Source organism: Podarcis muralis, chromosome 12, assembly GCF_964188315.1.
Source record: "Podarcis muralis chromosome 12, rPodMur119.hap1.1, whole genome shotgun sequence".
NCBI classification, from domain to species: domain Eukaryota; kingdom Metazoa; phylum Chordata; class Lepidosauria; order Squamata; family Lacertidae; genus Podarcis; species Podarcis muralis.
This window is the reverse complement of record NC_135666.1, coordinates 57,929,219-57,956,648: the sequence shown is the minus strand read 5'-3', so window position 1 is coordinate 57,956,648 and position 27,430 is coordinate 57,929,219. Positions and strand designations below refer to the sequence as shown.

Below are 27,430 nucleotides of genomic sequence, written 5' to 3'. Positions count from 1 at the left end.
AGCACTTCAAACCTAAAAGGGTGACTTGTTTGCCACCAATTGTCCATTGTTTAGAAACCCTATCCTTTCCAAAATAGTCAGCCTAAGAAAGCTGGCTCTTAGGGAGCTCTTTTTACTGTCTTGCCTGATATGTCTTCTCCTATCCTTTAGCCTTTCAGACTCCTCCCTCCGAGTGAATGTTGCCTCTGCTTCCATTTTTTTTTTTTTTTGCTTTTATATTGCTTTATTGAACTTAAAAACAACAACACAAAATCAAAGTTATCCATAATAAAAAATGAACAACAAACAAATTCTCAATATCTCTTACACTTTATCACAGTCTTCTTTTGATTCCAATGACTTCCCGCCAATTCCATGTAGCTTTAAATATGTATTTATCTAGGACACTATTCATCCCTATTTTTAATAATTATCAAAGATAATGTACTTTCTTAAACTTATTCAGTGGATTACAGAAGCCATTCAAAGGCTGCCACAGACTCCATACTGTTGCAATCTTTAATGTAACTTTTAAATAGACCCCATTTATTTAAAAATATTTGATCTGCATGGTCTCTTATTTTTCCTGATAACTTAGCCAGCTCTGCGTATTCCATTAATTTTTGTTGCCACTCTGACATTGATGGTATTTTCCCTCCTTTCCAGTTTGAGGCTATTAAAATTCTTGCAGCCACTGTCACGTAGAATAATAGTTCCCTTGCATTGTTTGAAATGCCAGGACCTAATATTCTGAGAAGGAAAGCCTCTGGGGTTTTTATATATATATAAACACAACCTTAAGCATTTTTTAAAGTTCCATATATATTTCATCCCAGAATTCCTTAATTTTTTTTGCATGTCCACCACATATGCAGCATAGATCCCACTGCTTCTCCACATCTCCAACTTTTATTTGATACGTTTTTGTACATTTTGGATAATTTTAAAGGGGTCCTGTACCAACGATACTGCATTTTTTTAAAAAAAAACTCTCAGTGTGTAGCAAGCAGTGACTTTCATATTCATGTTCCAGAGGTTTCCCCAATCCTTCATTAAGATATTATAACCAAAGACAGATTTTACCTCCTCTTCCTTGACTTCCCATTCAAGGAGGAGTTGGTACATTTTAGAAAGTGTCTTTACTTTTGAGTTAATCAGGTCATTCTCTAGTCTAGATGGTTCTGTTGCGAATCCTTTTCTTTTGTCTAATTTGAATGTCTCATACAATTGATGATATTGGAGCCATTGCCTCTGCTTCCACTTACCGTATTTTTCGCACCATGGGACGCAGTTTTTCCGTCTTAAAAACGAAGGGGGAAAGTCTGTGCGTCCTATGGAGCGAATGCAGGGGGGGAGGCAAGCAGGAAAAGCCCCCAAGAGCCACACACAAGCTTCGCGCGGCTCTTGCGGGCTTCTCCCTCCTCTAGAAAAGCCTTGCGCAATCTCTCCAGTCATGGAAGGCTACGCAAGGCAAAAGGAAGCCTGGGCAGCGAGCGCGATCCATCCCGCTCGCTGCCCGGGCTTCCTCTTTAGCCGTGTGTAGCCTCCCACGACTGGAGAGATTGTGCAAGGCTAAAGAAGCCAACTTTTTAAAAATCTCTCTATCTCTACCTCTTTTTCTTTTTTCGTCCTTTCTCCACCCCCTTATTTTCCTCTGGATCAGTGTTTTTATCTAGATTAACGTTTTAGTTTGGAGGGGGGGAATATTATAAAAAAGGAAACTGCAGCTTTTATTTTAGTATACAATAAAAACAGATTAAACAAAACACAAGAGAAGGAACTAGCATAGAAGAAGAAGAGAAAAGGGAAAGAGGGAGGATACAAAGCCATTTACCAGAGGTAGATCTTAACCCTTGCCTCACCTGGGAGCTTCTCTGGGCAGGAATTCCCTCGGCTTAAGTGGGGTGAGGGAAGAGTGGCAGGTAGGGGGGTACCTACCTAGACAGTGAAGCCACATGTCTCTCCAATGAAAATTGGGAGTGGGCATTGTGTGAAGTGGCTGTGGATCTCCTGCCGCAGAAGTGTAGGACTGTATAGCGTTGGGAGGGCCACCCGAGGGTCATCTAGCCCAGCCCCTTCACAATGTAGGAATCACAGCTAAAGAACGCCAGGCAGATGGTCCCCCAACCACTGCTTAAAAGCCTCCAGTGGTGGAGACCCCCAACAACTTTTGAGGGCACAGAATTGCAGGGTTGGAAGGGAACCCCAGGAGTCATCTAGTCCAGCCCCGGTGGACAGCGGGCACGATCCATCCCGTTGTGCAAGGCTAAAGATGCTGCTCAAGGCTAAAGAGGAAGCACGCAGCCTGTCCGTTGCTCTTTGGGGCTGGGGGGGGGAATAATATTTCCCCCCTTGATTTCCCCCTCTAAAAACTAGGTGCATCCTGTGGTCCGGTGCGTCCAATAGAGCGAAAAATACGGTATAACCTGAGCCAGTGCTTCCTGGGAATAATAGAGGGAGCTGCCTCAGACTGAGTCAGACCACTGGGTCCATCTAGCTCAGCAGTGTCAACATGGACTAGCAGTGGCTTTTCAGGATTTCAAACAGGGAATCTCTCCAGCCCTACCTGATATGCTGGGATTGAACAGGGAATCTTCTGCCATGCAAGGCAGCAGGTGCTCTACTAGTGAGCAGAAAGTGTTTGAATCAGTGCTCCACAAAAGTAAATTGTGCATAGGATTGGAAAAGCAGTTCGGTCACCTTTGAAGGTTGGTTTCCTTTAGTGTTGTGTCCCAACGTGTTCTTTCCTCCAGACCAATATAACGTTCTCACCTATATTCATGTTTGCTGCACCCTACTGATTTCTTTTCAGTAACCGCCTGACATTGATGGAATAGCTCAGTCGGTAGAGCATGAGATACTTCAACTCAGGGTCGTCGGTTTGAGCCTTGCATTGGGCAAAAAGCTTCCTCCATTGACAGTCCAACGCTACAATGCTATGAGTCTCTGGCTACCTAGGGAAGGAGCTTGTGCTCTGCTGCATTTATTATTTTGAGTCCTGTTTCTGTCCAGTGAGTAAGAATCAAAGCATCAGGGGTGCTATCTATGGGGGGCTAAGGGCCCAAAAAAATTCAAGGAGGGGGCCACCCCCAGTATTCTGTGGCCTGCCCACTGGGACTTCCCACAGACACGCAGGTCCTGCTGGCCAGACAAGTCCTGTCTGGCCTCCTTGCTGCTGCAGAGCTACTGCTGGATTTATACAGATTTGAAACTGAAACTCCATTGTTGTTCTTTTAAAAAAAAAAAAACCACCCTTAACAAAGGGCAAGATCACATGGCTTGGTTGCCATGGGGATCAGTGCTCAGCATTCTGCTTGAACCATGTAGATAGTAACCCAAATCCACTTTGCCGAGTTTCTGCTGACGCAGGAATTTGGAGGCTGGAGAGCAAAGGGAATGGAATGCTCTCCAAGTCCATCTGACCTGGTTTATTTCCAGAGCCATCTTGGGGAAACTTCTGCTTGGTTGCAAACTGGGAAAACGAAAAGGCTACTGTATAGGAACATGGTATTTTTAGATTTACCCTTAATGAGGAAAGGCAAAAGCCTGTAATTGGAGACTCACTTGCGTGTGGTGTTTCTGAAGGAAGAACATGTCACATCCCGATTCTGAGTTTATTCCAGATGCGCAAAAAAAGAGGATTCAGTTTATTCAGCCTGCCCAGTAGTACGTCAAACCATTCAAAATCAAATAATAATGCTTTTATGTTGCTTCTCCGAGTGAGGCAAAGCCAGATGTTGTAACAGATGCATGGCTGCTACCAAGAGCAGCACCCCATGCCCACCCCAAGTCTGCTTTTTCTCTCCTCTGTAATGCCTAGTAATACAGAAAGCATAACATGACATTGATGGTCTGACTTTTCCCATCTCCGCTCCCACCTTATTGGCAGCTGCTTGTATATGGAGGAGTTAGCTGTGGAAATACATCGCCATTTGCACCCAGCTGCCTTCTCCTTTATTCCTGCTCTTGCATCTGTTGCCAAAAGAACGAAGCTTTGCTCCCAGACTGCTTGTGATCACATTAGCGGGTTGCTGCCACCCTACCCTTAATCCCATTAGACTTCACAAGGGCATCTGTTTGGCCCATGTAGCTTGACTAGGGATAACCCAGAGTTTGCTGTGGCAAGACTTAAGTGCACTTAGCCCAAACACTGAGAACACATAGAGCCTTCAAGAGCATTCATATTTTACATTGATTTAATGCAGAAATACTGTTAAATGGCATACGTTCTCCTCAAATGCTGAATGGCCTTCAGCCACATGTCTAAGGCCACTTAGATGTTTAATCTGTAGTCTTCCCCATTTTCAAATTGTGACCTTTTAGGGAGCCACTTTTTAAATGTTCATATATACCTGGCTATCTCCTTTCTCCCTCCCCCCCACCCTCTTCTCCTTCTCTTGAAGACATAAGCAACCCTAAACCAAGAAACAGAAAATAGTGGTAGCACCATTGATGAGGCCTACCATTGGTTGGGGCAAAATGAAGTTGTGAGTCATGACCCACCAGTTGGGGACCAATGATCAAGGGTAGAGAATCTGCAGTGCTCCAAAAGTTCATCGAATCATAGAACTGTAGAGTTAGAAGGGACAACGAGAGTCCACTCTCCTGCAATGCAGGAATCTTTTGCCCAGTGTGAGGCTCCAACCCACAACCCAGAAATTGAGTCTTGTGCTCTTACTGGCTGAGCTCTTGAACTCCAACTCTCATCTGCCGGCTGGGGATCAAGAATGCTGGGAACTGAAGTCAAGCAAAACCTGGAGGGAGAGGTATCTCCAGCCCTGGCTTAAATGGTCCTCTGTTCTGATGGAAACATGGAGTAGATAATTCTGTACCCAAATGAATCCATCATGTAGGAAACTCATGCTTTAATTTTGTGCTGCTTGTGTCTATACATATGTAATGCATCTCCTCAGTGCATTCTCATGAGACCTACAGAATAATCCATAACCGCATCTCTTAACTTTCACAAAAGGTTATCTTATTCATTAGTCTCTTCCTAGGGCAAGATCTGAGTATTTTGTTAAAAGTCCCTCTTGTTCCTTCCTACCTTATTTTTTATTAATAAAGCTTTTTCATAACACTGTTTTATGTCCACACACCAATGTTATGTACTGCTAGCTCTAAACTAAGCTGAAGATGATTTCATGCCTCATTAGAAGTCAGACCATTTCAAACATTTCACTTTCTCCATTACTGTGTGTTTAAAATTCCATACAAATTAGAATAATGCTGATCACTGCCGTGTATAATGAACTTTAACATGTAGGGGGAGGCCTAATCAAGTCTGGGTTTTAAGACCATGCACTGAGACAGAGGTTATTGTTCTGAATCTCTTCCACACTTTGCTGCAATGGAACCTCTGGGATTGTTCATCGACAGGAAGATCTATCGCTTCATAAAAGCAGGACAAGACCCTGGCTGGCTCTGAAAGTGTTTCTAGCCGCCCACACAGAGACACAGAAAACGGCTCTGTGATTTGGAACCTCTACTCTCCCCACTTGGGGTTTAGCTTTTCAAACAGCAGACTCAAGGACGTGCATTTGGGATCAGTGTTGCATTGTGGAGTGCAGCAGGCATAAAATATGAGAATAATAAATGTTACGAGCAAATAATGAATGGAGGGGGTTAAAGTAATGTCATTGTTCTGCCAAGATTTTGAGTGCTCTGCTCGAGGTAAGACTTTGCTATTTCCTTCTCTCTCGTAGGTGCTTCAGAAGCTGGGGAAAGCTGATGAAACAAAAGATGAACAGTTTGAAGAGTATGTTCTGAACTTCAAAAGGCAAGAGGTCAGATTCTTTGATCTTTGCTGATGGTTGGATTTTATAAGCTTTTTATGTTTGTTTGCATGTAAAGTTGTAAGGCAGGAGTGGGGAGTCTGTGGCCCTTTGGATAGTTGCTGGGCTGTAACACCCATTGCCCTTGACTGTTGGCCATGCTAGCTGGAGCTGATAAGATTTGAGATCCAGCAACATCTGGAGAGCCAGAGGTTCCCCCATCCCTGTTGTAAGGCAACATAGGAAACCAATGCTGGGGGGCATTGTAGGAGCTAAAGTTTTCAGACTTTGCTCTGTCAGTTTGTCTGTCATGGATGAAGAGGAGTTTGGATTTGATATCCCACTTTATCTCAAAGCGGCTCACATTCTCCTTTCCCTTCCTCCCCCACAACAAACACTCTGTGAGGTGAGTGGGGCTGAGAGACTTCAAAGAACTGTGACTAGCCCAAGGTCACCCAGCAGCTTCATGTGGAGGAGTGGGGAATCGAACCCGATTCACCAGATTACGAGTCTACTGCTCTTAACCACTACACCACACTAGATCCTTTACCTATTTACTATGGAATGCCTACATGTCACCCACAATGCCCTCTAAGCTTCATGGGAGATACACGCCAAGCCTCTTTGACTTCCTTGTGACCCCACATGGACTGTACCCTAAAATACAACACTCCCCTGTAAGGGCTGTTAGGAGTAGTCCTGTGTTTCAAGGAAGCTTATCCACCCCAGACTCTCAGGGCAAAATTTCCACCACCACCCAGAGACAGGCAGAGGACTGTCGGTTGGTTGCTTTTCCTTGCAGTTGCTGCTTGATCACTTAGAGAATTAAGTGCATGGTAGCAGTACTGCTAGACGCAGCAGCTGCTCTCTGTCCTTCGACTCTGAACAGGAACGTGGAAGAGAATATGCCACCATAGGCATCGGTGTGGTGCTGAGGTTCAATATGTAAACCAAAACACAGCTCTCTATGGACAATTGCACTTCTCTGATTTAGCAGTGCAGTTCTGCAAGCTGAATGTGTACAAAAATGTGTGCTTTTTTAGTGAAAATAGCAAAAATGCATTGTATTGGGGCACATATTAGGAAAAATGCCCACAAAGATATGTACAATTTTTGAAAAGAACAAGTTGAGGTGGATAGCGCTCAGGTTCTTTAAGAAATTAGTCTTACCCTCGCATAAAACGCTCCCAAATCAGCAGTTCTTAAGACTGACAAGAGAAGCAATGGTAATAAATCAGGACTGTGTAGCTCAGACTGTCCCCAAGGTTTTCTCTTTTACTAGGAGGCATCAAATTAAAAAATCTGACAGTTCCACTGTTTGTGTTGGATCCACTTGGGGAACATCCATTTGGGGTCATGGAAGGGAATGGCCCATTGCCCCATAGATATAAAAGCAAGAGTTAGGTCCTATCTTGGTAAATTGCAAACTAAATTGTGAATTTTTATTCTTTTATGGTGTGTTGCTGTATGCTAATGTGCCCCATTTATGTGGAATACAAACCTGTTCATCCTTCCTTACAGCCATCTTAATGAACATGTGTCTGATTTCCCAGCTTACAGATGGACATCCCTCAGTGTGTGTGTGTGTGTGTGTGTGTGTGTGTGTGTGTGTGTGTGTTTGTGTTTTCTTGTGCTAATGAAGTTTTTTCTTTTCATGCTGATTAAAGAGTATGCCTTTGTAGTGTAGGTAAGCTCCCCAGGCAAAATTCTGACTACAATCTGACACCTTTACAGTAGCTTCAAAGGAATAATTTAAAGGTTATCAGGCAGGCAGCAATGGGTCTGTAGGCCTTTCATAATTACACAGTATATTCAGCGTATCATGAAGAAGAGCTTTCTGACTCTAAAGGTCTCCTTAAGGACTTTTGACAAGAGCCCCTTTCTTTTGTTAATACTCCTTTGATATAGGCAGATGGAATTCATAATGGAGGTAGCTTGCAGCACACAAGGAGTTTCAGTGGATTCCCATCCCTTTCTCTGCTTTTTGCAGAAGTTGCAATATGCACTCCCACATTTTTTCTGGGTTGCTTTTTGTCAGGGCTGAGCTGGGAGCAGCTGCCGGAGTGGAGCTGGGAGCCAGGAACCAGGCGTTGTGTCAGGAGATCAAGGCAGGCATACCAGAGCCAGGGAGACCGTCGCTCCCCAGGCAAAGAACCAGTGCAGACAGTGGGCCTTTTGTAGCTATACCTGCCCAGGAAGCCCTAGTGGCCAGGATGACACACAGATTGCATCCCTTGTGGCTTGTCACGTGGAGCAGGCACGTTCTGAGCTGAAATGTAATATTTCTGGCTCTGTGGCTCTGGACACTTCTTCAGATTCCAGTTCCTCAAAGCTTCTAGTGAGCCAGTGAGAGCCAGTGTGGTGTAGTGGTTAAGAGCGGTGGACTCGTAATCTGGTGAACCGGGTTCGTGTCTCTGCTCCTCCACATGCAGCTGCTGGGTGCCCTTGGGCCAGTCACACTTCTCTGAAGTCTCTCAGCCCCACTCACCTCACAGAGTGTTTGTTGTGGGGGAGGAAGGGAAAGGAGAATGTTAGCCGCTTTGAGACTCCTTCGGGTAGTGATAAAGCGGGATATCAAATCCAAACTCCTCCTCTTCTTCTTCTTCTTCTTCCCTGAAAATTCAACTCAGTAAGATATGGATTGGTGCAATAGAGTCATGGAGCTGTGAGGCTGGTAGGAGATCAGAAGTTCATCTAGTCCTACAGTGTGTGCTGAAGCAGGATCTTTTGAGACAGCTTTCCTTTCAGGCAACAACCATGTTATCTGCTGTTTGTTTCAACCATCTAGAATTCTTTCTTTGCTGTAGACACCAGCTATACTACTCTTTTGCTCAGTAGATACCTTCTGAAATTTTGTTTGTACTTAAAGTGGAAGAACAGCATTGGTGTTTCTTTCTTAGTGTTCTTATTTAAAGAAAATGCTGCATGTGGATAGCTAATTATTTAGAGATATGGGAATGCACTTCATCTCTCCGATAGATCCACGTTTGTTCCACTGTGTTGCATATGTGATATGACATTGCGTCTTTAATTGCTTTTCAGGCAGAAGGTACCAGACTCCAGAAAGAGCTCCGGGGATATTTAGCTGCAATTAAAGGTAATTGCAGTTAAAATGCATCTTTTAAATTTAATTTTATTTTTCTCTGCAAATTTTAAAAGTTCAAATGAATCGTTTATTTTGTAGATCTTATAATGTACAATTAGGTTGCTTCTGGACTAACTAAGGCCCGGGGGCCAGATCTGGCCCAATCGCCTTTTCAATCCGGCCCGCGGACGGTCCGGGAATCAGTGTGTTTTTACATGAGTAGAATGTGTCCTTTTTATTTAAAATGCATCTCTGGGTTATTTGTGGGGCCTGCATGGTGTTTTTACATGAGTAGAATGTGTGCTTTTATTTAAAATGCCTTTCTGGATTATTTTGGGGGCATAGGAATTCATTCATCCCCCCCCAAAATAGTCTGGCCCCCCCACAAGGTCTGACACAAGGTCTGAGGGACAGTGGACTGTCCCCTGCTGGAAAAGTTTGCGGACCCCTGTTCTGGACAGTTGCTTTTTCCAGGTGCCACAGTGTCATGGCAGATGACTAAATGCCAGGGGTTACTCTTCCCATCCTGTTTCACCGCCTGAGGCGAAGTGAAGAGGTGCTGCCCCTCCACTGAAGCCTCACTTACTGGTGTTTCACAGCAGCAGTGCCTTCTTCCAGCGAGATTATCATGAGAGCTTGTGAAATTTTGGCAAGGTCTCGCTGGAAGAAGCCACTGCAGCTGCCACGGCCACACAACCCTGGTAGCAGGGTCAGGTGGGTGGCATTGCCCCATGGGATTCTACCTCCCAAGGCAGCTGCTTCAGCCAACCTAATGGGTGGGCCGGCCCTGCTAAACTCATTCACTAGCCTACATGGGCTGCCATGATCAGCATAATGAGAAACGCCAATCTTGTTACTAAACAGCTGAACATCCATAACTCTTTAGTGCGGTGCTCCCTCCCCGAACATCAGTTGTGTCTGTGCTATCTGACCAAATAAAAACTGGAATCTACTCTAGGTTTAGGATAAGAAGAAATGCACTTTAATCAACCAGAATTCTACTTTAGACTAGAGTGTGTGCACATGGCGGTCAGATTCTTTTTCAACAAGTAGGTCAAGTATGAACAGCCAAAGTTTCAGGAAGACTTTTTTGATAGGGTAGTGGGGAGAATTAGGGAGTTGTCATCCATACCTTTGCAGGGTACCATGTTGGCTTCCCCCAAACTACAGTTTGAGGAGCTGGAAGAAGGTTTGCAGTGTCAGCGTCACAAGTGTCCTAGTTTGTTAACTTGCATAAGTTTTATGTTTGCTTTTGAATGCTAGATGAAGGACAGGTTTATAAAGGGATGAAATAAACAGCTCCAATATTTTTAAGGGCAAATATAAGGGCAAAGCTCTCCAAAGTACGGCCTTCTTTAGATCCCATCTTTGATGAGATGATTCCATCCTCTTGTTCACACCTTTTCCCTGTGCAGTTTTGTCAAGAGGAACTAAATGAGGTGTAGAAACTGTTGCAGCCACTAGTTTTGATTTGGGAGAGGTGTGAATATGTAAATATATAATTGGATGTGCCCAAATAACTATTTGTTGGTTGCCTGGCTTTTAATATAGGTTTTGTTTTGTTTGATCTGCTTTTGGAGCAACAGCAATGCATCCTGGATAATTGCTGCCAGTCTGAGTAATAATTCTGGGCTTAATGAGTCAATGGTCTGACTTGGAGTGAAACAGCTTTATATTTTTTCTTGCTGCCTTGAGATCTGGCCATAAATATTTCTAGTCTCTGCTTATTAAATGGAATGATTCAGCTAACTAGCAGCAAATGATACTGTTTCAGAAATTGATTCCACATATTAATTGCTTATTCTTTCATGTCTGCTTCTGACTTATCTCTGAACTTGTTTCATTTAATTTATCTACCACTGTGGCAGTAATGGAAAAAAAACAACCTCAGAGCAAAGAACCTAATTTAACTAATCTGCTCAAGATTTGATAATGTGCCCCTTTGTCCCAGTGTTGTTCTATATAATACGAGGGCATGCTCTCTGTAAGTTCATTTGCAATATGAGACATATAATTTAATGAGCTCACATTTGATATGTATCATCTCCGGTTTCTATTTTATTACGAATGCTCTATAATTATATTAATTAACTTGTTGATTTGTATCTTTTCTTCTTGACTGTAAGCTGCTGTGATGGCCATTGAGCACTAGAAGAGTGGTATCTCTGTGTGTTGTTGTTGATGCTGATACCAATAAGGCAGTTTCATACCCACTTAAATTAATGACACTTTTAAAAACACTTGACCTCATCCTGCACTCTTGTTTATACATACACACAAAGCATGGTGGTTTTCTTGACTTGCCTCAAAGTGTCATATGACTGTCTTTAGCCTTAGACCAATAGATGCAGTTCCCCATTCTCTGTAAAAAAATTCCTGTAATCCACTGATAATTCTCAGATACGCCATTTACCGGTATGTCCTCCTTCCCCCTTTAGTATTCCCCTTCTAGTATTCATCCACTGTTCCAAGACTTTATGGTAGTGATCCAGGAAATGAGTTTCGTAATAAAATGTAGTGGATTTACAAGGTCTGGTGGTACAGCTGGGGGCCCTGATGCAGTTAGCTCCAGGATTGTGTAGGGCCAACAGTCAAGAGACGACAAATTGTCTGGGTGTTCTGCACAGCAGCCTGCGTAGGCTTTTCCGTACAGCTGACAGGCTCTGTGCAATGCCCTTTGGGAGTGTGTGGGAACTCCAGCCTGGATGAATCATGCCTTCATATTGAGGATTGCAACAAGGCTCTCAATACATGGTCATCATAGCTTGAAAAAGGCTGCCATACCTACACAAATCTTAGCAATGATTTGTGCATTCTCCACATTAAAAGCTCCATCCCATCCCAGAGACAGAGGCAGATTTAGGGGGTGTTGTGATAAGCTGCATGGGACGCTGCAACAGCGAGTTGCCAACAAATTTTAGCGTCACAGAGGGCGCTACTGACATTTTCAAGCCCAAAGTCCACCACTGCTAGAGACCATTGCATGAGGACCGCCCATATTGTAAACCTATAAAAGTCAATACATTTTCGATTTCATTGTTGTAGGTTCATTCTCCTCAGGGTTGAAGAGTACTTGCTCAGAATAGGTCAGGATGAACATTGCTTTTGTCATGCGTGTGTGTGTGTGTGTGTGTGTTTGCTTGTGTGTGTGTTTTAAGCAACTGAAGAGCTCTACTATAGTTCATGTATGCTCAGTCATGCTTTCTCATTTCTGTTTGTGCTACCTGCACTGATTGCGGCAATGTGGAAAATGGAGAAAAGCATTCTCCTTCCTGGGGAGAAAAGCATTGTGAAAACCCCCCTAGTTTGGTGTACTCAGCTGCATTCATTATGGAAGGGGAGAAAGCTCTCTATGTAATTCTGCAATAAATTATCTTTAACAAATTATAACTTCTCTGTGACAATGCACAGATAGTTATTCGTAGACTTGAAAGCAAAATGGTGGAGACATCATTTTTCAGTTTAGTTCTCATTTCTGTCATTTACAAATGGATTTTTTTTTTCTGGAAGCAAATAACACAGACACTAAATTCGCAGAAATCAACAGTTAGGGAAATGTCGGGGAAATGGAACCAAACTGCCATGTGAACACAGGTCTGATGTCTGTCACATAAGTTTAATTCCCAGGATCCCTAGGAAACAGGAGCCAATAGTTAGTGCCAGTTTATGTTGTGCTTATTCTGTGTGCCCCCAGTCTGTGATGGAGGGGCAGGTGAGGGCAAACTGAATAAAAAAGAGACTCTGATTGGTGGCATTCTAGCCCTGTGCTAAAGTAGTGAAATGCTGTAACTAGTGGGGGCAATTGGGGCATATGCCAAACTTCCTCCTTAAACCTTCTTTGAAGTGTACCGTGTGAGGATGGAACTATGCATTACCTCAGCAACCACATGTTCCCAAATTCTTGTATGGGAAAGAATCCTGTGCTTGCCAGTTTTCCCATGCAAATGACTCTGTTAAAGGCCTTTTCTCCCCCAGCTACCTTCTTACTTTTTTAGAACCTGGATGGGGAACAAACCTATTTTGACATAGCCTCAAGGAGTCTGTGCAAGACCCAGTAAAAAGAAGACAAGGCTTTCTGCACCTTTAGGAGTTGTGTAGGAGAGCAAATATCAGCAGGTGCAGCAGGTCATGCAAGCTATAGCTGCTGACGTTCCCTCTTCTGTTGAACTATGAGAGGTGCCTCTTTTGCATCTCGGCACCAGGGAAGAGTAAAGCAGCCCTTTCAAGCTGCTGGTTCCCCCCAGCATGTGCCACCACCTCCTCAAATTAGCACTAAAAGAGAAACAGTGTTCCCACCTCTGATTCCCAAGCCCAAACCTATATCCCAGGCATAGGCAAACTCAGCCCTCCAGATGTTTTGGGACTACAACTGCCATCATCCCTGACCACTGGTCCTGTTATGTCGAGTTTCAGCTCGGCATCCAAAGAAAAATCAGTCTCACACCTTAATAGGTTTTTTCCCACACTGTTAGCTAGGGATGATGGGAGTTGTAGTCCCAAAACATCTGGAGGGCCGAGTTTGCCTATGCCTGCTATATCCCTTGTAAGATGTAGCTCCACCCTAAGTTCTGTTCTGTGCCAGCCATTATCCCTACAATACCTTATGGCATCTTTTTCCAACCGAGTGCCTTGCGGGTGTTTTGGACTACAGCTCCCATCTGCCAATGCCTAGAGCTGAGGGAAGCTGTCAACCTCTGGAAGACACAAGTTTGGCAAAGGATGCCCTATGGGGTGAAGTGGGTTGGTTTTGAGATACTTTCTCCAACTATTCCTTTCTAGTTCTCTGTTAAAAGGAGGGCTATTGATGTTACCCTGGTTCCCTATTTCTGCTCCCTGATTATAACCAGGTCTTGAGATCATCTGAAGTCTCCGCACTCGTGGCACACAAAACATCAAATTCAGTAAAGTTTCCTGTAAAAATGGGGGAGGGGGATTGTTTAAAAGAAGTGAAATTTTTATCAAAGCTGACTCATTTTTTCTTGAGATATTTTTAAGGCAAAACAGATACACTAGAAATGTTAAAGATTAGGCAGGGAACAAACAAAAAAACCCACATCAGTTTATTTTTACTAAGCTATTGCTAATTTTAGTAGAAATTTATGTTCAACTGTGATAATGATGATGATTTAAATAAATGAATGATAATCAGAGGTTGATCTTTAACCTTATTCCATATATACAAAATTCACATACTTATTGACTTCAGCAATGGCAGTTGCTAAGCTAGATGAAATCATAGTCCATTTGTGACATCAGCAGTTGTCAACAATGGGTTCTCTGTGCTCATAAATTTCAGGCATGCAAGAAGCTTCAAAGAAACTTACAGAGTCTCTACATGAAGTATACGAGCCTGACTGGTATGGCCGAGAAGATGTAAAAGTGGTTGGAGAGGTAAGAATTTATTTATTTAACCTTATAGCTCCACCGTTCTGTGTAAGGAAAAGCCCCAAGGTGGCTAACAACATAATAAAATACCAGGGAAAATATCCCTAATGATGAATGAAATCAAGATGATGGTTGGTGATCCCATCCATTTCCAAAATAACTGTTTTAACCCAACATCTAGCTAGTTGCAGTAGGACAAAATCATTTTCATAGAATCATAGAATTGGAAGGGACCCTGGGGGTCATCTAGTCCAATGCCCTATAATGCAGGAATCTCAACTAAAGCATCCATGACAGATGGTCATTCAACTTCTGCTTAAAAACCTCAAATGAGGGAGAGTCCATCACCACCTGAAGGAGTCCATCCCACAGTGAAACAGCTCTTATCATCAGAAAGTCCTTCCTGATGTTTAGTGAGATGATGAGAAACCATTAGCATGCACTCTTTGGATTTGGTCAGTCAACCAGGTACAAATCCATTTAACAGTAACCTTGTCCATGGGGGACTTCGTCAAAAACCTTACTGAAATCAAGATACACTATGTCCACAGCATTCCCCTGATCCACCAAGTTTGTAGCACCATCAAAAGGAGAATAAGAAAGAGATTTATTTGGTGTGACTTGTTTTTGAGAGACCTATGCTGGGTCTTAGTAATCACAGCATCCTTTTCTAAGTGCTCACAGGCCAACTGTTTAATTAACTCTTCTAGGACCTTTCCTTGTATCGACATCAAGCTGACTGGTTGGTAGTTACCCAGGTTTTCTTTTCCTTCCTTTTTGAAGATGGGGACAACATTTGCCCACCTTCAGTCTGCAGGGACCTCACCTGTTGTTTAGGAATTCTCAAAGATTATAGAGGCTCCATTAGTACCATTGGATACAACTTATCAGGCCTTGGAGATTTGAATTCATTTAAAGTAGCTAAATTTTCCCTTACCACCTCTTTTCCTATCTTGGACTGCAGCTCCCTCCTTGCATCATTTATTCTGTTATCACCAGGTTGAGCACTGCTTTCCTTGGTGTGAAGACAGAGGCCCTTTTTATGAAGATTACCCGCTCTGGGGTCCCACAGCTAATTCTCCCCTGGTCTCCTTGCTGGCCCAAATAGGGCTAATTTAGCCAGCAAGCCCTGGTGATCATCTAAAGTGGATGGATTTTCCCCCTAAATTGTTTTTTGAATTCTGAATTTATTGTTATTCACGTTTTATACTGTATTTTATGCTGTTTTTTGTTGCATCAAACAAGTGTTTTAAATTTGTTGTTAACCACCCTGAGCCCAGTTTTCTGAACCGGGAAGGGCAGGGTATAAATAAAATATTATTATTATTATTATTATTATTATTATTATTATTCCCATATTGTAGACATGAGGCTGGAGGGATAGATTAGCTTGGGCCTATGGGCGGCCAAGAAGTTCAAAGTAGAGGCCTGTTTGTGTAATGGTTAAACTATCAGACTAAGCCTGGGGTTGTTAGGAGGATAAAACCAGTCAGGGAGAACCATGAATGGCAGAGCTGCTTGTAGTAAAGACAGAATCAAATTGCTATTTATAAAAGAATAAAGTGTGAATAAGGGATTTCCCAACATTCATTCATTCATTTATTTAATTTATTACATTTATACTCCTACACCTTCCTTTCCTCCAAGGAGCTCAATGTGCCATTCACAGTTCTCACCATTCCCCCATTTTATCCTCCCAACAACCCTGTGAGGTGGGCTAGGCTGAGAGATAGTGACTGTCCCAAGTTCACCCAGTGTGCTTCCTGGCTGAGCAGGATTTGATCCTGGGTCTCCCCTGTCCTAGCCCAACACAAACCACTGGACCACACTGGCTCTCATGTTTTTGGCCACTACAGTACACTCACACTAAGGTCTGCAACAAATCTTAATTTCCAAACCAGCCTATGCAGACAGGGAGGAGGGAAAAAACACCTCACTGTGTAAAAGATTAAGAGCCCCTGCAGTACAGCAACGCTGATTTCCCCTCTTCCCCTCTCTGCATTCCTGATGCAAACAGTAACCTTGACAGGGGCGCCGACTTATAAAAAATATTGGGGGGGCCCATACCGGGGAGGGTGGAGCCAACTAGGCTGGCGGGGGGCAGGCGCGGCTGGTGCAGAAAAAGCCGGAGCGGCGACTGCATTTTGAACCCGCTGTCAGTCAGCCGGGGCTGAAAAGCAGACTTTCTCCCTCGGCTCGTCGTTTGCCCGGCCGCCCGTGCGGGATCCCACCGGGGAGGCGGAGTGCTGAATGCCGTTACAGTTTTATTTTGGGCGCCTCCGGTCTCCTCCTCCTGCTTTTCCCGTGCTCCATCCCCTCGGCGACTTCGCGCTTCCAGCAGAGAAGCTGCGCGCAGCTCCGGGCGGCGGATGGGAAGACCCCCTCGTGGGTTTTTCACGCCTGGAGAGCGCCGGTTCGGAGCGGGTCGCAGTCTCCGCTGTTGCCGGCCGAGCAGGAGCGCCGAAGAACCAAGAGTGGGCGGGGACGAAGGGAGATGAAGCCGGGAAGTGACGGAGGCGACAGAAGGTAGCGGCGCACGTCACCTTCTATCCGAGGCGCGTGGAAGCGGAATGAAGCGGCTGGCAGAGAATCGCCGGGGGGGGGCGTAATGAGGCCGAACTAATAATTTTCTTAAATTTGGGGGGGGGCAGAGCCCCCCCAAACGAATTTTTGAGGGGGCTCGGGCCCCCTCAGGCCCCATGGAGTCGGCGCCTATGAACCTTGAAGTCTATTTTCTAGCAACTCTGAGGTGTGGTTTATACTATAGGCAAAGACCATGGTGGATGGTGGATGCCACAGAGTTCAGCTCATTTGGAGCTTGCCTCCTGCTTTAATTGTCAGCCGTGAGTTATTACTACAATCTATTAATCGTTGCTGAGGAAATAAATTCCACTACAGTACAATGTTTAATCACAGCGGTGCTCAGAGTGGCACCGATTACTAGATCAGAGCACATTAACACCAATCTCTGTGGTTTTCCATCATTTTACAGAGACAAGTTCTACATAAATCAAAATCTTGGAAGTTCCCTGTAAATTAACAGGCCTGAATGCCTTTCCCTGAATAAACAAGCAGTCTTCCCTGCAACAAATATCAAGGTCACTTGGAAGGAATCACATAAACACCCTACAGAGTCTCCTGGACAATCCTTATATTTTACTTAATCGTATTTATCACCATCCATCCCATAGAACGGGCACAGAGTCTTGGCTTTATCACCCCCTGCTTTTCTCCCCTTTGCTCCCCATATTCAGCCTGCTGCCAGATCACTTTGTGCTCAAATAGTGAAGGTGAAAATGGGGCTGCAAAGGGGGTTGCAAGAAGGGAGGAGTCTGGGTGGAGTCTGAAGATGAATGAATGAAAGCACAGGTATGAAAGGATCTGGACAGAGATGGTGGCTTCATAATCGGGCAGAAAATGAAAAGGGTGCTTAAAAGTTGCAATGTGTGGCAGGGGAAAGACACTAGCAAGGGGTGGGAAGGGGGTCGTGTGGGTAGAATGGCAGGGGTTGGCAAGCAGAGCAAGCGGCGGCACACCACTAATGAATGCTAAATATTATTATTATACTCTGATGATGCTTGATTGTGAATCCGAGATCTGAGACTCTATACCCAAAGGCAATAATAATAATAATAATAATAATAATAATAATAATAATAATAATAATAATTTATTATTTGTACCCCGCCCATCTGGCTGGGCTTCCCCAGCCACTCTGGGCGGCTTCCAAAAAAATATATTAAAATACTCTAATACATCAAACATTAAAAGCTTCCCTGAACAGGGCTGCCTTCAGATGTCTTCTAAAAGTCTGGTAGTTGTTGTTCTCTTTGACATCTGGTGGGAGGGCGTTCCACAGGGCGGGCGCCACTACCGAGAAGGCCCTCTGCCTGGCTCCCTGTAACTTGGCTTCTCGCAGTGAGGGAACCGCCAGAAGGAAAGAGCCTGAAAGAGTCTCCTGCTGCTGTTTTCCGCAGATGCAATAGAGGCGGTGACGAAAGTCTTCTTCGCCGTCGCTATTGCCACATGGTAGGCTCAACATTGAGCTCTAACCCGTGTCCGGTCAGATTCAGAATGGGTTATCCGCCACCGGTGCTCTAGCCGTCTCAACGATTGTTTCATTGCCCTCAGATCCGTGGAAAACCATGGGGCTGTCCGGGCTCCGTGCAATCGGAGAGGGCGCTTCGGAGCCAAACAGTCAATAGCCCTGGTTAACTCCACATTCCAGCGGGCCACCAGGGAATCAACTGAAAGGCCATCAACATGGGATAAAACATCCCCTACCACTCTCTGGAAACCATTTGGATCCATTAAGTGGCAGGGGCGGACCATCTGAATCGGCTACTGTTCCCAAACACAATTTTCCCTTGCCCACCTTCCGTGCTACAGAGCCCTTTCGGTTCTACCTCAAAAACTATCCATTTCTACTTCTAAATTTACATTGCAATCTAAAAAAGGTAAAGAGTAAAGGGACCCCTGGCAGTTAAGTCCAGTCGCGAATGACTCTGAGGTTGTGGTGCTCATCTCGCTTTACAGGCCGAGGGAGCCGACGTTTGTCTGCTTCCGCAGAGAGTTTTTCTAGGTCATGTGGCCAGCATGACTAAGCCACTTCTGGCAAACCAGAGCAGCGCACGGAAACACCATTTACCTTCCCACCGGAGCGGTACCTATTTATCTACTTGCACTTTGACGTGCTTCCTAACTGCTAGGCTGGCAGGAGCAGGGACTGAGCAACGGGAGCTCACCCCATCGCGGGGATTTGAACCACCGACCTTCCGATCGGCAAGCCCAAGGCTCAGTGGTTTAGACCACAGCGCCACTCGTGTCCCTTCAGGGCTCCCCTGGACAATGCTAACACCTCTCTTGTTCTCAGTGGCCCTGTTTTAGCCACAATCCTGCTAGCGCTCACCACCTGAGTTCACTATTAGAAGCAGGATCGTAAAACATAAGGGGTAGAAGGATTGCAGAACAGCAATTGCAGTATTTCTTTCTTTTTATGGGCAAAAGTATTATCTAATTCTGAAGAAGAATTTATTTATCTACTTCACTTTGACGTGCTTTCAGACTGCTAGGTTGGCAGGAGCTGGGACAGAGCAACGGGAGCTCACCCCGTCACAGGGATTCAAACTGCCGACCTTTCGATCGGTTTAAACTACAGCTCCACCCGCGTCCCCACATTGCAATCCAGCCAACAACAAAACCTATTCTCTTCCTTTCCTACTGGTGCTACGCTTTCATATAAACTGTCCACCCTTCACGATCTCAATTCCATTACCCATTCGTTCCTTTGTCTTTCCTCAGTTGCAATCCAGGAGGGTCAGAGGCTGAATTTTAGACAGCATTTTGAAAAGGACCTTTTATTTGAGCAGCATCTGCAAATTTTAAATTTAATTGAAAATGCTATTTTTATCTGCCATGTCACAGCCCTGTTGTCTCTGGTGCATCACATCAGTGCTAACAGGCTTGTGGACATGAGAGCACCAATGAGTGTTTCCCCTGAGGGTTTCACAAAGGACTAAGCTGCAGAGTTTATGCAAAAGAATTGTCTTGTTTATCTGCTGATGTGACAGCAGAGAATGTCTACATCCTTATGAAAAAATAGATAAAGAGAATGTTCTGTAGTGCAATTTTAATCTTGCATTTGATTTTTTTTTTTTAAGGTAAGTGTTGAAAATTAACGGTCTGCCATACTTTATATCATATAGTTTCTAATTAAATTGCATCCTAGAAGTGGGAAAGAAAGACAGATGCATGTACACATCCATGTGTGCGAACACACAATTTGTTGCACTAAGGATGAACTATTTGGTTCTCCAGATATTTGACGACAGCTAATATTGTGAATAGTGATGTATGGAAGTGAGAGCTGGACCATAAAGAAGGCTGATTGCCAAAGAATTGATGCTTTTGAATTATGGTGCTGGAGGAGACTCTTGAGAGTCCCATGGACTGCAAGAAGATCAAACGTATCCATTCTGAAGGAAATCAGCCCTGAGTGCTCACTGGAAGGACAGATCCTGAAGCTGAGGCTCCAAGACTTTGGCCACCTCATGACAAGAGAAGACTCCCTGGAAAAGACCCTGACGTTGGGAAAGATGGAGGGCACAAGGAGAAGGGGACGACAGAGGACGAGATGGTGGGACAGTGTTCTCAAAGCTACAAACATGAGTCTGACCAAACTGCGGGAGGCAGTGGAAGACAGGAGTGCCTGGCGTGCTCTGGTCCAGGGGGTCACAAAGAGTCGGACACGACTAAATGACTAAACAACAACAACAATATTGTGAAAGTCAGAATACAATGCAGCTTGGACATGCACAGTAAGGTCTAGTGGTTCTACATGTTGAGAGACTGGTGACCTAGCATGGCTCTGGATTCAGGAAGGCTAAAATCTTCACAAGCATGGAGATATCTGGGCTAGCCATTGCATGCAGGCAAAGCATAATGACTTTGCAGCCTGTCTGGGGGTGGCCTCAGACTTCACCTTGCCTGCTGTTTCTGGAACAGAACCAGAACCTGCTGGGATGTGGTGGGTCCTGGGCTCATCCAACTGGAACCTTGGTTTCCAGTCTGAATTCTGGTTGGGGCAGAATTCCTCCAGTCAAGATAAATACGAAGTTTGAACATTTGTTCCATACACGGCAAAGGGGATAGGTAGGAAAGGTTGCAGTACAATATTTGCCTTCTCTGTGACCATGTTGTCATCAAGTACAGTGTGTGAAGCATACTGTATAGTTTAAGCATCTTAAATACACTGACATAGAAGTACATTCCATGAAATCCAAAGTGACTAAGGATGTATTTGATTTTTTAATGTCCTTTCCCCCCAATATTAACATTCTTTATTTGGGTTACTAGTGTCAATTGCTTTCTGTTGTTTTCTCACCCTGTTTCTTTCCTCTCTACAGAAATGTGATGTACTTTGGGAAGATTTCCACCAAAAGCTCGTCGACGGGTCGTTGTTGACCTTGGACACATATCTGGGACAGTTTCCTGATATAAAGGTACTGTAAGGTCTCAAGGTGGGCTAGTTCACATGGTTGACAATAGCAGTATTGTAGTTGAGGAAGGAATGTCTGCAGCTCTGTGCATATCCACCACAACATAACCTGAGCATCGGTCAGATCCCCATATATCTGCAACCACGCACATATTTCATTCCTGTGAGCCTTCCATGTCAAAAAGGGGTGGAAGAAAACACTGTGTATCCAACACATGTAACAGTATCCCTACCTTTCTGCCCCGTGAGCCAGTTCTAAGTAGCTCACGGTTGTTATTCAAGCCATAAAAACTAAAAATTGATCTGGGTCAAAGCTATAGATACCTGGGGTAGTTTTGCTATATATGTGGTATGCTGTAATCTGGATTACATACAGGCTCATCTTTGGAAGGCTGTTGTGAAAGGTGGATGCTTCTTTCATGTAGTGGGGTGCACTAAACACGATTAGCTCCCCCCCCCCATATCTCTTCAGTTATCTAGGTCTATCAAGCAATGCTTGTTCATTATTTTTATATTATTTAAGGTATTTTATGCAGAGCTTTTTTAAAGCGTCAAAGCTCACAAGGCAGCGTGATACAACAAATGCTCATTCTTTATCCAACAAATACTCTTTAAAAAACAACAACAGGGGCTGTTCTAAACAAATGGGTCTTTTAATCCTATTTAAAGGCCATTTGTTATTCATTTGGAGGAATTTCCACTTGCGAAAGTGTGAGGCATCTGCTGAGAGACCTAGGCCTGCCAACCTAAGTGATCTCACTAGTGGGCCCACGGATAGGGGCTTGGAAATTGATATCAAAGTATGGTGACAGCTTACATATCACTAAAAAAGGACAACCTTTTTCATTAAATTTGAAACTAATTGCTGTAATTTACATGGAAATACAATACACTCACTGTAGTAGGGAAGACAGTGTGTGACCAGGTGAGCTATGGGCACGCTCCGTCTGCTCTCCAGGTGCTATTGAGAGGAAAGTCAAGGCCTCTGATCTCCTCCCTTCCTTATTTTTAACCAGACTTGGACCAGACATAGCACTGCCCTATGTAGAGTAGTACTCTTGGACACTTCATCTTATAGTGCTGGCAGGGCTGGTGTGAAAGGCCCATCTGGATTAGCAAAATTTTTAGTTCATTTTCAAAGTTTTCCTGAAGGACTTTCATGGAACTAGCTTTGGTACAGTGGTACCTCTGGTTGTGAACGCTTCAGGTTGCGACCTCCGCTAACTTGGAAGGAGCTGCTCCTGGTTGCAAACTTTGCCCCCAGATGCGAACGGAAATCGTGCGCCAGAGGTGCGTACGCAGTGGGAGGCCCCATTAGTGAAAGCTCGTCTCAGGATAAGAATGGTTTCAGCTTAAGAACGGAAATGAAATACATTTCTCATGTGTTTGACATCTGTGTGACATCAATGTTAGCATTTGCTGTATGGATTGGTGTACGTGGAGTTTTGTTTCACTTGTTGTGTGCCTTGTCTTTTCTGTGAAGTCTCCAGGCTGCAAGTTTAGAGAATGTGGAAAACGCTGCAAATTAAAGACCTTTTACTCTCTGTTTGCTGACAGTTGAAAACCTGCCTTCCCCCCCTGCTCCCAACATGGTGCCGGGGCTTATTTTTTTGGAATTGTTTTCTAATCTCTTCTTCTGCTTATTTCTGTTTTATACTTTTCTGTATTTCTCTCTGTATTTGCTGTATTGATTTTTCTCTCTCTCTGTAGAAAGGGTCCTACTGATAATACCTTATTGTAGCAGGTAATGGCCTATTTGTGGAAAACAGATTCCAGGCAGAATCCTGATCTCTTTAATGAGAGGCCCAACTGGGGCTGATGTCAGGCTACAGTATTAATTAACTAAGCCACAAACATATGTCAAAATGGGATTTGGTTGTTATTGCTTAGTGCAGAGGAGCCATCTAAATCTATTGACTTTGACAGAATATTCACTTTGCTGATTAATATACATAGCGCAAGATTAGGCTCAGGGTAGCTCTTTGAAGTTTTAAATAAGTTTTGTGGCAGTATGTTCTAGAATGCCTTTGAGTGAATCTGATGTGGGAATTTAGAAATTCACCTTTAAAATGTTGACGAAAGAAAGCTATGCATTTTATTTTACCAGCGGTATCTGAGTTTAAAAACAAGAAGAATGTAGGTGAAGCTTAGTTCTTAAGGGATAGGAGAAAAAGATATAAATGTTTTTTTGAAAAAGACTGAACGTTTCAAAATCGCAAAAGCTGCATCTTAAACTACGCGGGTGCATAAGGAGAACTGCGAGTTTTGATTGGGTATCACTGTTTGTAGAATCGTATTGCAAAGCGGAGCAGAAAGCTAGTGGACTATGACAGTGCAAGACATCATTTGGAAGCCTTGCAGAGTTCAAAGAGAAAAGACGAAGGCAGGATTTCCAAGGTAAGACGTGCCTTTAAATTCTAACCACCAGCAGAATTTCTGTATGAAGTTGCTCCTTGAGAAGTGCTTGCTAAATCTTCTTTCTTTCTCTTTTAATGCCCAAGCTACAAACTCCACAGAACAAAAGGGTAGGCATAAACAAACAAACATGGGCTTTATCTAGAATGTGCTAGACTGCTGTGGATGGTTGGCATACCATGTCATGACCTAGAGCTAAGACTTTTACATAGAGCTTTTACCAGCCTAGAGAGACACGGTTGGCCTTCCCTAGGGCCAGATTGGTGTTCCCAGTGTTGGCTTATGTGCTTTCCCCTTCTCCAGTGCAGTGCAAATGGTTTTATGTACCATGTGGCCCAGAGGGGTAGAAGGGGTTGGGGGATTCTCCTGACCCTTTGCTGGCTATGGGCATAATCTCCTGGAGTGACGCTGGCAACCCTTTCTCGCCATTGAGGTGTCATACTTCTTGATATGTGCCATGTGTGATAAATCCTGCCATCACTTCATTATACGAGTGTGTGAAATTGCCATATATATATATAGGCTTGTGGATATATATATATATATATATATATATATATATATATATATATATTAGGCTTGTGGACAAAGGCAATAAGGTTTAAACTAGTTAACATCCTTGAAGCAGAAACTCATAATTAGTCAGAGTAGACCCATTGGAAGTAATTGGTCCATTAATTTCAGTGAGTCTGCTTTGAGTAGAACCTAGTTGGATACAGCCCATAGGCAGGAGGTGTCTTATGCTGGGGACTTGGCAGCAGTCAGGATCAAGTTTGTAGCTGGTGGGGCCCAGCAACATTAGGACTGTGAGGAGGTGGAGTTCAGTCATCTTCCACCACCCCCGCAGGTGCCCTAAAGCTGGTCTATGCATTGGGAGAGAAGGTCTCAGTGGTAACAATTAATGTCTCCTATAGTTCGACCATTACTCTCTGTATCTGTATGGCACCTTTGCAATAGAGGCAACTATTGCCTCCTTTCTGCAGCACTTCACTAGATGGCTATACCATAAGGCAGTACTGCAGCTGCCATATAAAGGTCAAACGATACAATGGACCAAGAAAGTTCCACCTCATCTGTCAAGCTGCTGATTCTGACCTGATTCCTCAGTTGAAGGCACTTCTTGCCTGCCTGCCAACTTCCCAGCTGTCCTTAAAAGATTACCAGCCCAGAGGAGAACCCACCCAGAAATTGACTTGTTTGCTTTTTCATCCAGTGCCCTTTTGTTTTTGCACCAATTTGTGCCAATCTGTTTGATTTTCTTTCTAGGCAGAGGAAGAGTTTCAGAAAGCACAGAAAGTGTTTGAAGATTTCAACATTGATTTGCAAGAAGAGCTGCCATCTTTATGGTCAAGGTAGCTATAGCAGATGGTGCTTTGTGTCCTTCAACTTTTCATGGAAGCCCAGAGAACTAAGGCTGTCCTCTCTTTGTAATGCTTTAATGCAGGCATCCCCAACCTTCGGCCTTCCAGATGTTTTGAGACTGCAATTCCCATCATCCCTGACCACTGGTCCTGTTCGCTAGGGATCATGGGAGTTGTCGGCCAAAACATCTGGAGGGCTGCAGGTGGGGTGTGTGTGTCTGATTTAATGAGACTTGTGTAGCTTCAGTAAACACAACCAGTTATTTCAGCAGTGGGTTTTTTTCCAGTTAGTAGACATGCAGCATGTCTAGTCCAAAAATGAAACTCGTAGACAAAATTGAATGTTTATATGCTCCTCACTTGAACCTAGAGGAAATCCACCAAAGATGCAAATCCACAGCATAGTCAGTGCGTAATAGACCTGATTTCCCTCTTTGATCCAGCATACATCTGTTACAAATGGTGCACCTATGGGCAACTTTGGGCTTGCATTTTTCCATCACTGACATTCAGTCCATGGTGCATCATCACTCTGGTGTGGGGTTCACCATTGATAAGTGGTGCTGGGGTTGTATTTAAAGGAGGTTTACCTTAAGTCACATCACACTGGAAATTTGGGGATGGGGAAGATCTGTTGCCATGTATATGTTATATCTAGATGGTCCCTTTTTACATTTCCAAATTGGATACTGTACATACTTTTGCAAAGGCGTAGGAAACTTTCAAAGCCATAGGAGGAAACAGCATTGGACAAAAAATACATTTCATTATTTTTTCTTTCTCTTTACAACCTTTTCATTTTTTACCTTGTCATCTCCTTTTAGACGAGTTGGCTTTTATGTGAACACATTCAAAAATATCTCCAGCCTTGAAGCCAAATTTCACAAAGAAATAGCTTTGGTGAGTAATAATGAATGCGCTGTGGAAGAAAAGCAACAGACACCTTTGAAGTAGGTTAAAAATGCAGGTGCCAAGATGCACACATGTAATCTTTTCCCTGCTTCCTCTTTCCTTTCTGTTACAAAAAAGATTGCTTTTTACTATGATTAACATTAGTGAATGAAACTAGCAGAATGCAGTAATTATTTTGAATGGCTTCCCACTGTCTACTGCTTAAGTTTGCTGTGTTAAGTTGAGAGCCCCCTGATGAACTTGTGGTAATGAAATGACAGAGCTTTTAGAAGCGAGGGTTTAGGATAATTGGCCCCGGGGTAACCCCAAGACTATTTGCAACACACATCTTCACTATTAAGTGTGAAGCTTTGCACTCTGCGTGTGTTGTGTGTCACTGTGATAATATCCTATTTTTTTAAAAAAGGGTGACTAAGCTTAGTCCCATAGTGGAACAAATATCTGGTTTTTAGTTTATTCTCCCCACCCTACCTAAAGTAGCTGTTATAAAACGACAACTGTTTTTGTCGCTTCAGCTATGCCACAAACTCTATGAGGTGATGTCAAAGTTGGGAGAGCAACATGCTGACAAGGCCTTCACCATTCTCGGAGCACCCAGGTAAAATATTGTCTATCAAACTGCATTGCGCATGACCTGAGCCACATTCATCCAATAATACAACTGGTAACTTTTGGCAGTACAAAATTAATCAAAGTTTGTGAATAGATAACTTCTTTTTTTCCCCAGTTGAACACGAATGTTTCCCCTGGTTTTGCCTCAATCCCTATTTTATGTTGGAAGCAGACTTTAGTTGCTGGCAGAGCTATGGCTGCAGTCAATTACGTAGTGTTACGTCAGAAACAGATCAGGTGTTCATCTATAGTAATGCAACCTTTTTCACCCACCATGTTCCTTGGCTGAAGAGAGTCCTTAGTCCTAGTGAGGTATTCGAAGAATGTGTGGGTAACAAACAGCTGTGGCCCTCCAGCTGCTGATAGATGACAACTCCCACCATCCCTGGCCATTGCCCATGCTGGATGGGGTTGGCTGAAGCTGTAGTCGGAGCTTGGCACAACTCCTTGCACTTTATCAGATGAGGGGGGGACGACCTTTTGGTCTCCTCTGTGTCTGCAAGTTTTGTTCCAATGCTCAGTTCTTTTCACATCCCCATATAGTTTCATGCAACCTCTGAACTATGGCTGTACAAACTTGATAAGCACTTTCTGTATCTACACAGTGCTTGCAAGTTTACCATGATAGTATTAACTGTGGCACAGGCAGCTGCAGACTATTAGAAAATGTTCAAGTTGAGCCAAAATGAGGAGAGGGCATTTCGTAAATATTTTTCACACCGTGAAGAGCATCTCTCCTCTGATTTTTTTCAAGGTGTGAAAGGGCGCCTTAGTATTTACAGTGCAGCTGCCTTTGAAGGCTTTCTGCCCTCATTCTGAACTGGCTTTGTGAAATGGATGTGATATCATGGCACCAGCTTCATGAGTCCTGATTGGATGGGATCAAATAGCCAGGAAGAAGGTTGATTAA

General features: G+C 43.8%; 1 protein-coding gene across 4 annotated transcripts in view; it reads left to right on the top strand.

Moving 5' to 3' along the window:
* The window catches only part of LOC114606997 (amphiphysin), an 87,556-nt gene that overhangs the window by 34,747 nt on the left and 25,379 nt on the right, over positions 1–27,430 (top strand). For 2 of the 4 annotated variants that reach the window (XM_028749680.2, XM_028749681.2), the window contains exons 2-10: positions 5,685–5,765; positions 8,796–8,850; positions 14,135–14,229; positions 21,129–21,224; positions 23,510–23,617; positions 23,722–23,745; positions 24,902–24,987; positions 25,821–25,896; positions 26,424–26,506. In XM_028749680.2, the coding sequence (XP_028605513.2) occupies positions 5,685–5,765; positions 8,796–8,850; positions 14,135–14,229; positions 21,129–21,224; positions 23,510–23,617; positions 23,722–23,745; positions 24,902–24,987; positions 25,821–25,896; positions 26,424–26,506 (704 nt within the window). The remainder of the gene's footprint in view (positions 1–5,684; positions 5,766–8,795; positions 8,851–14,134; positions 14,230–21,128; positions 21,225–23,509; positions 23,618–23,721; positions 23,746–24,901; positions 24,988–25,820; positions 25,897–26,423; positions 26,507–27,430) is intronic. The other 2 variants (XM_028749682.2, XM_028749683.2) reach the window with 1 other exon arrangement.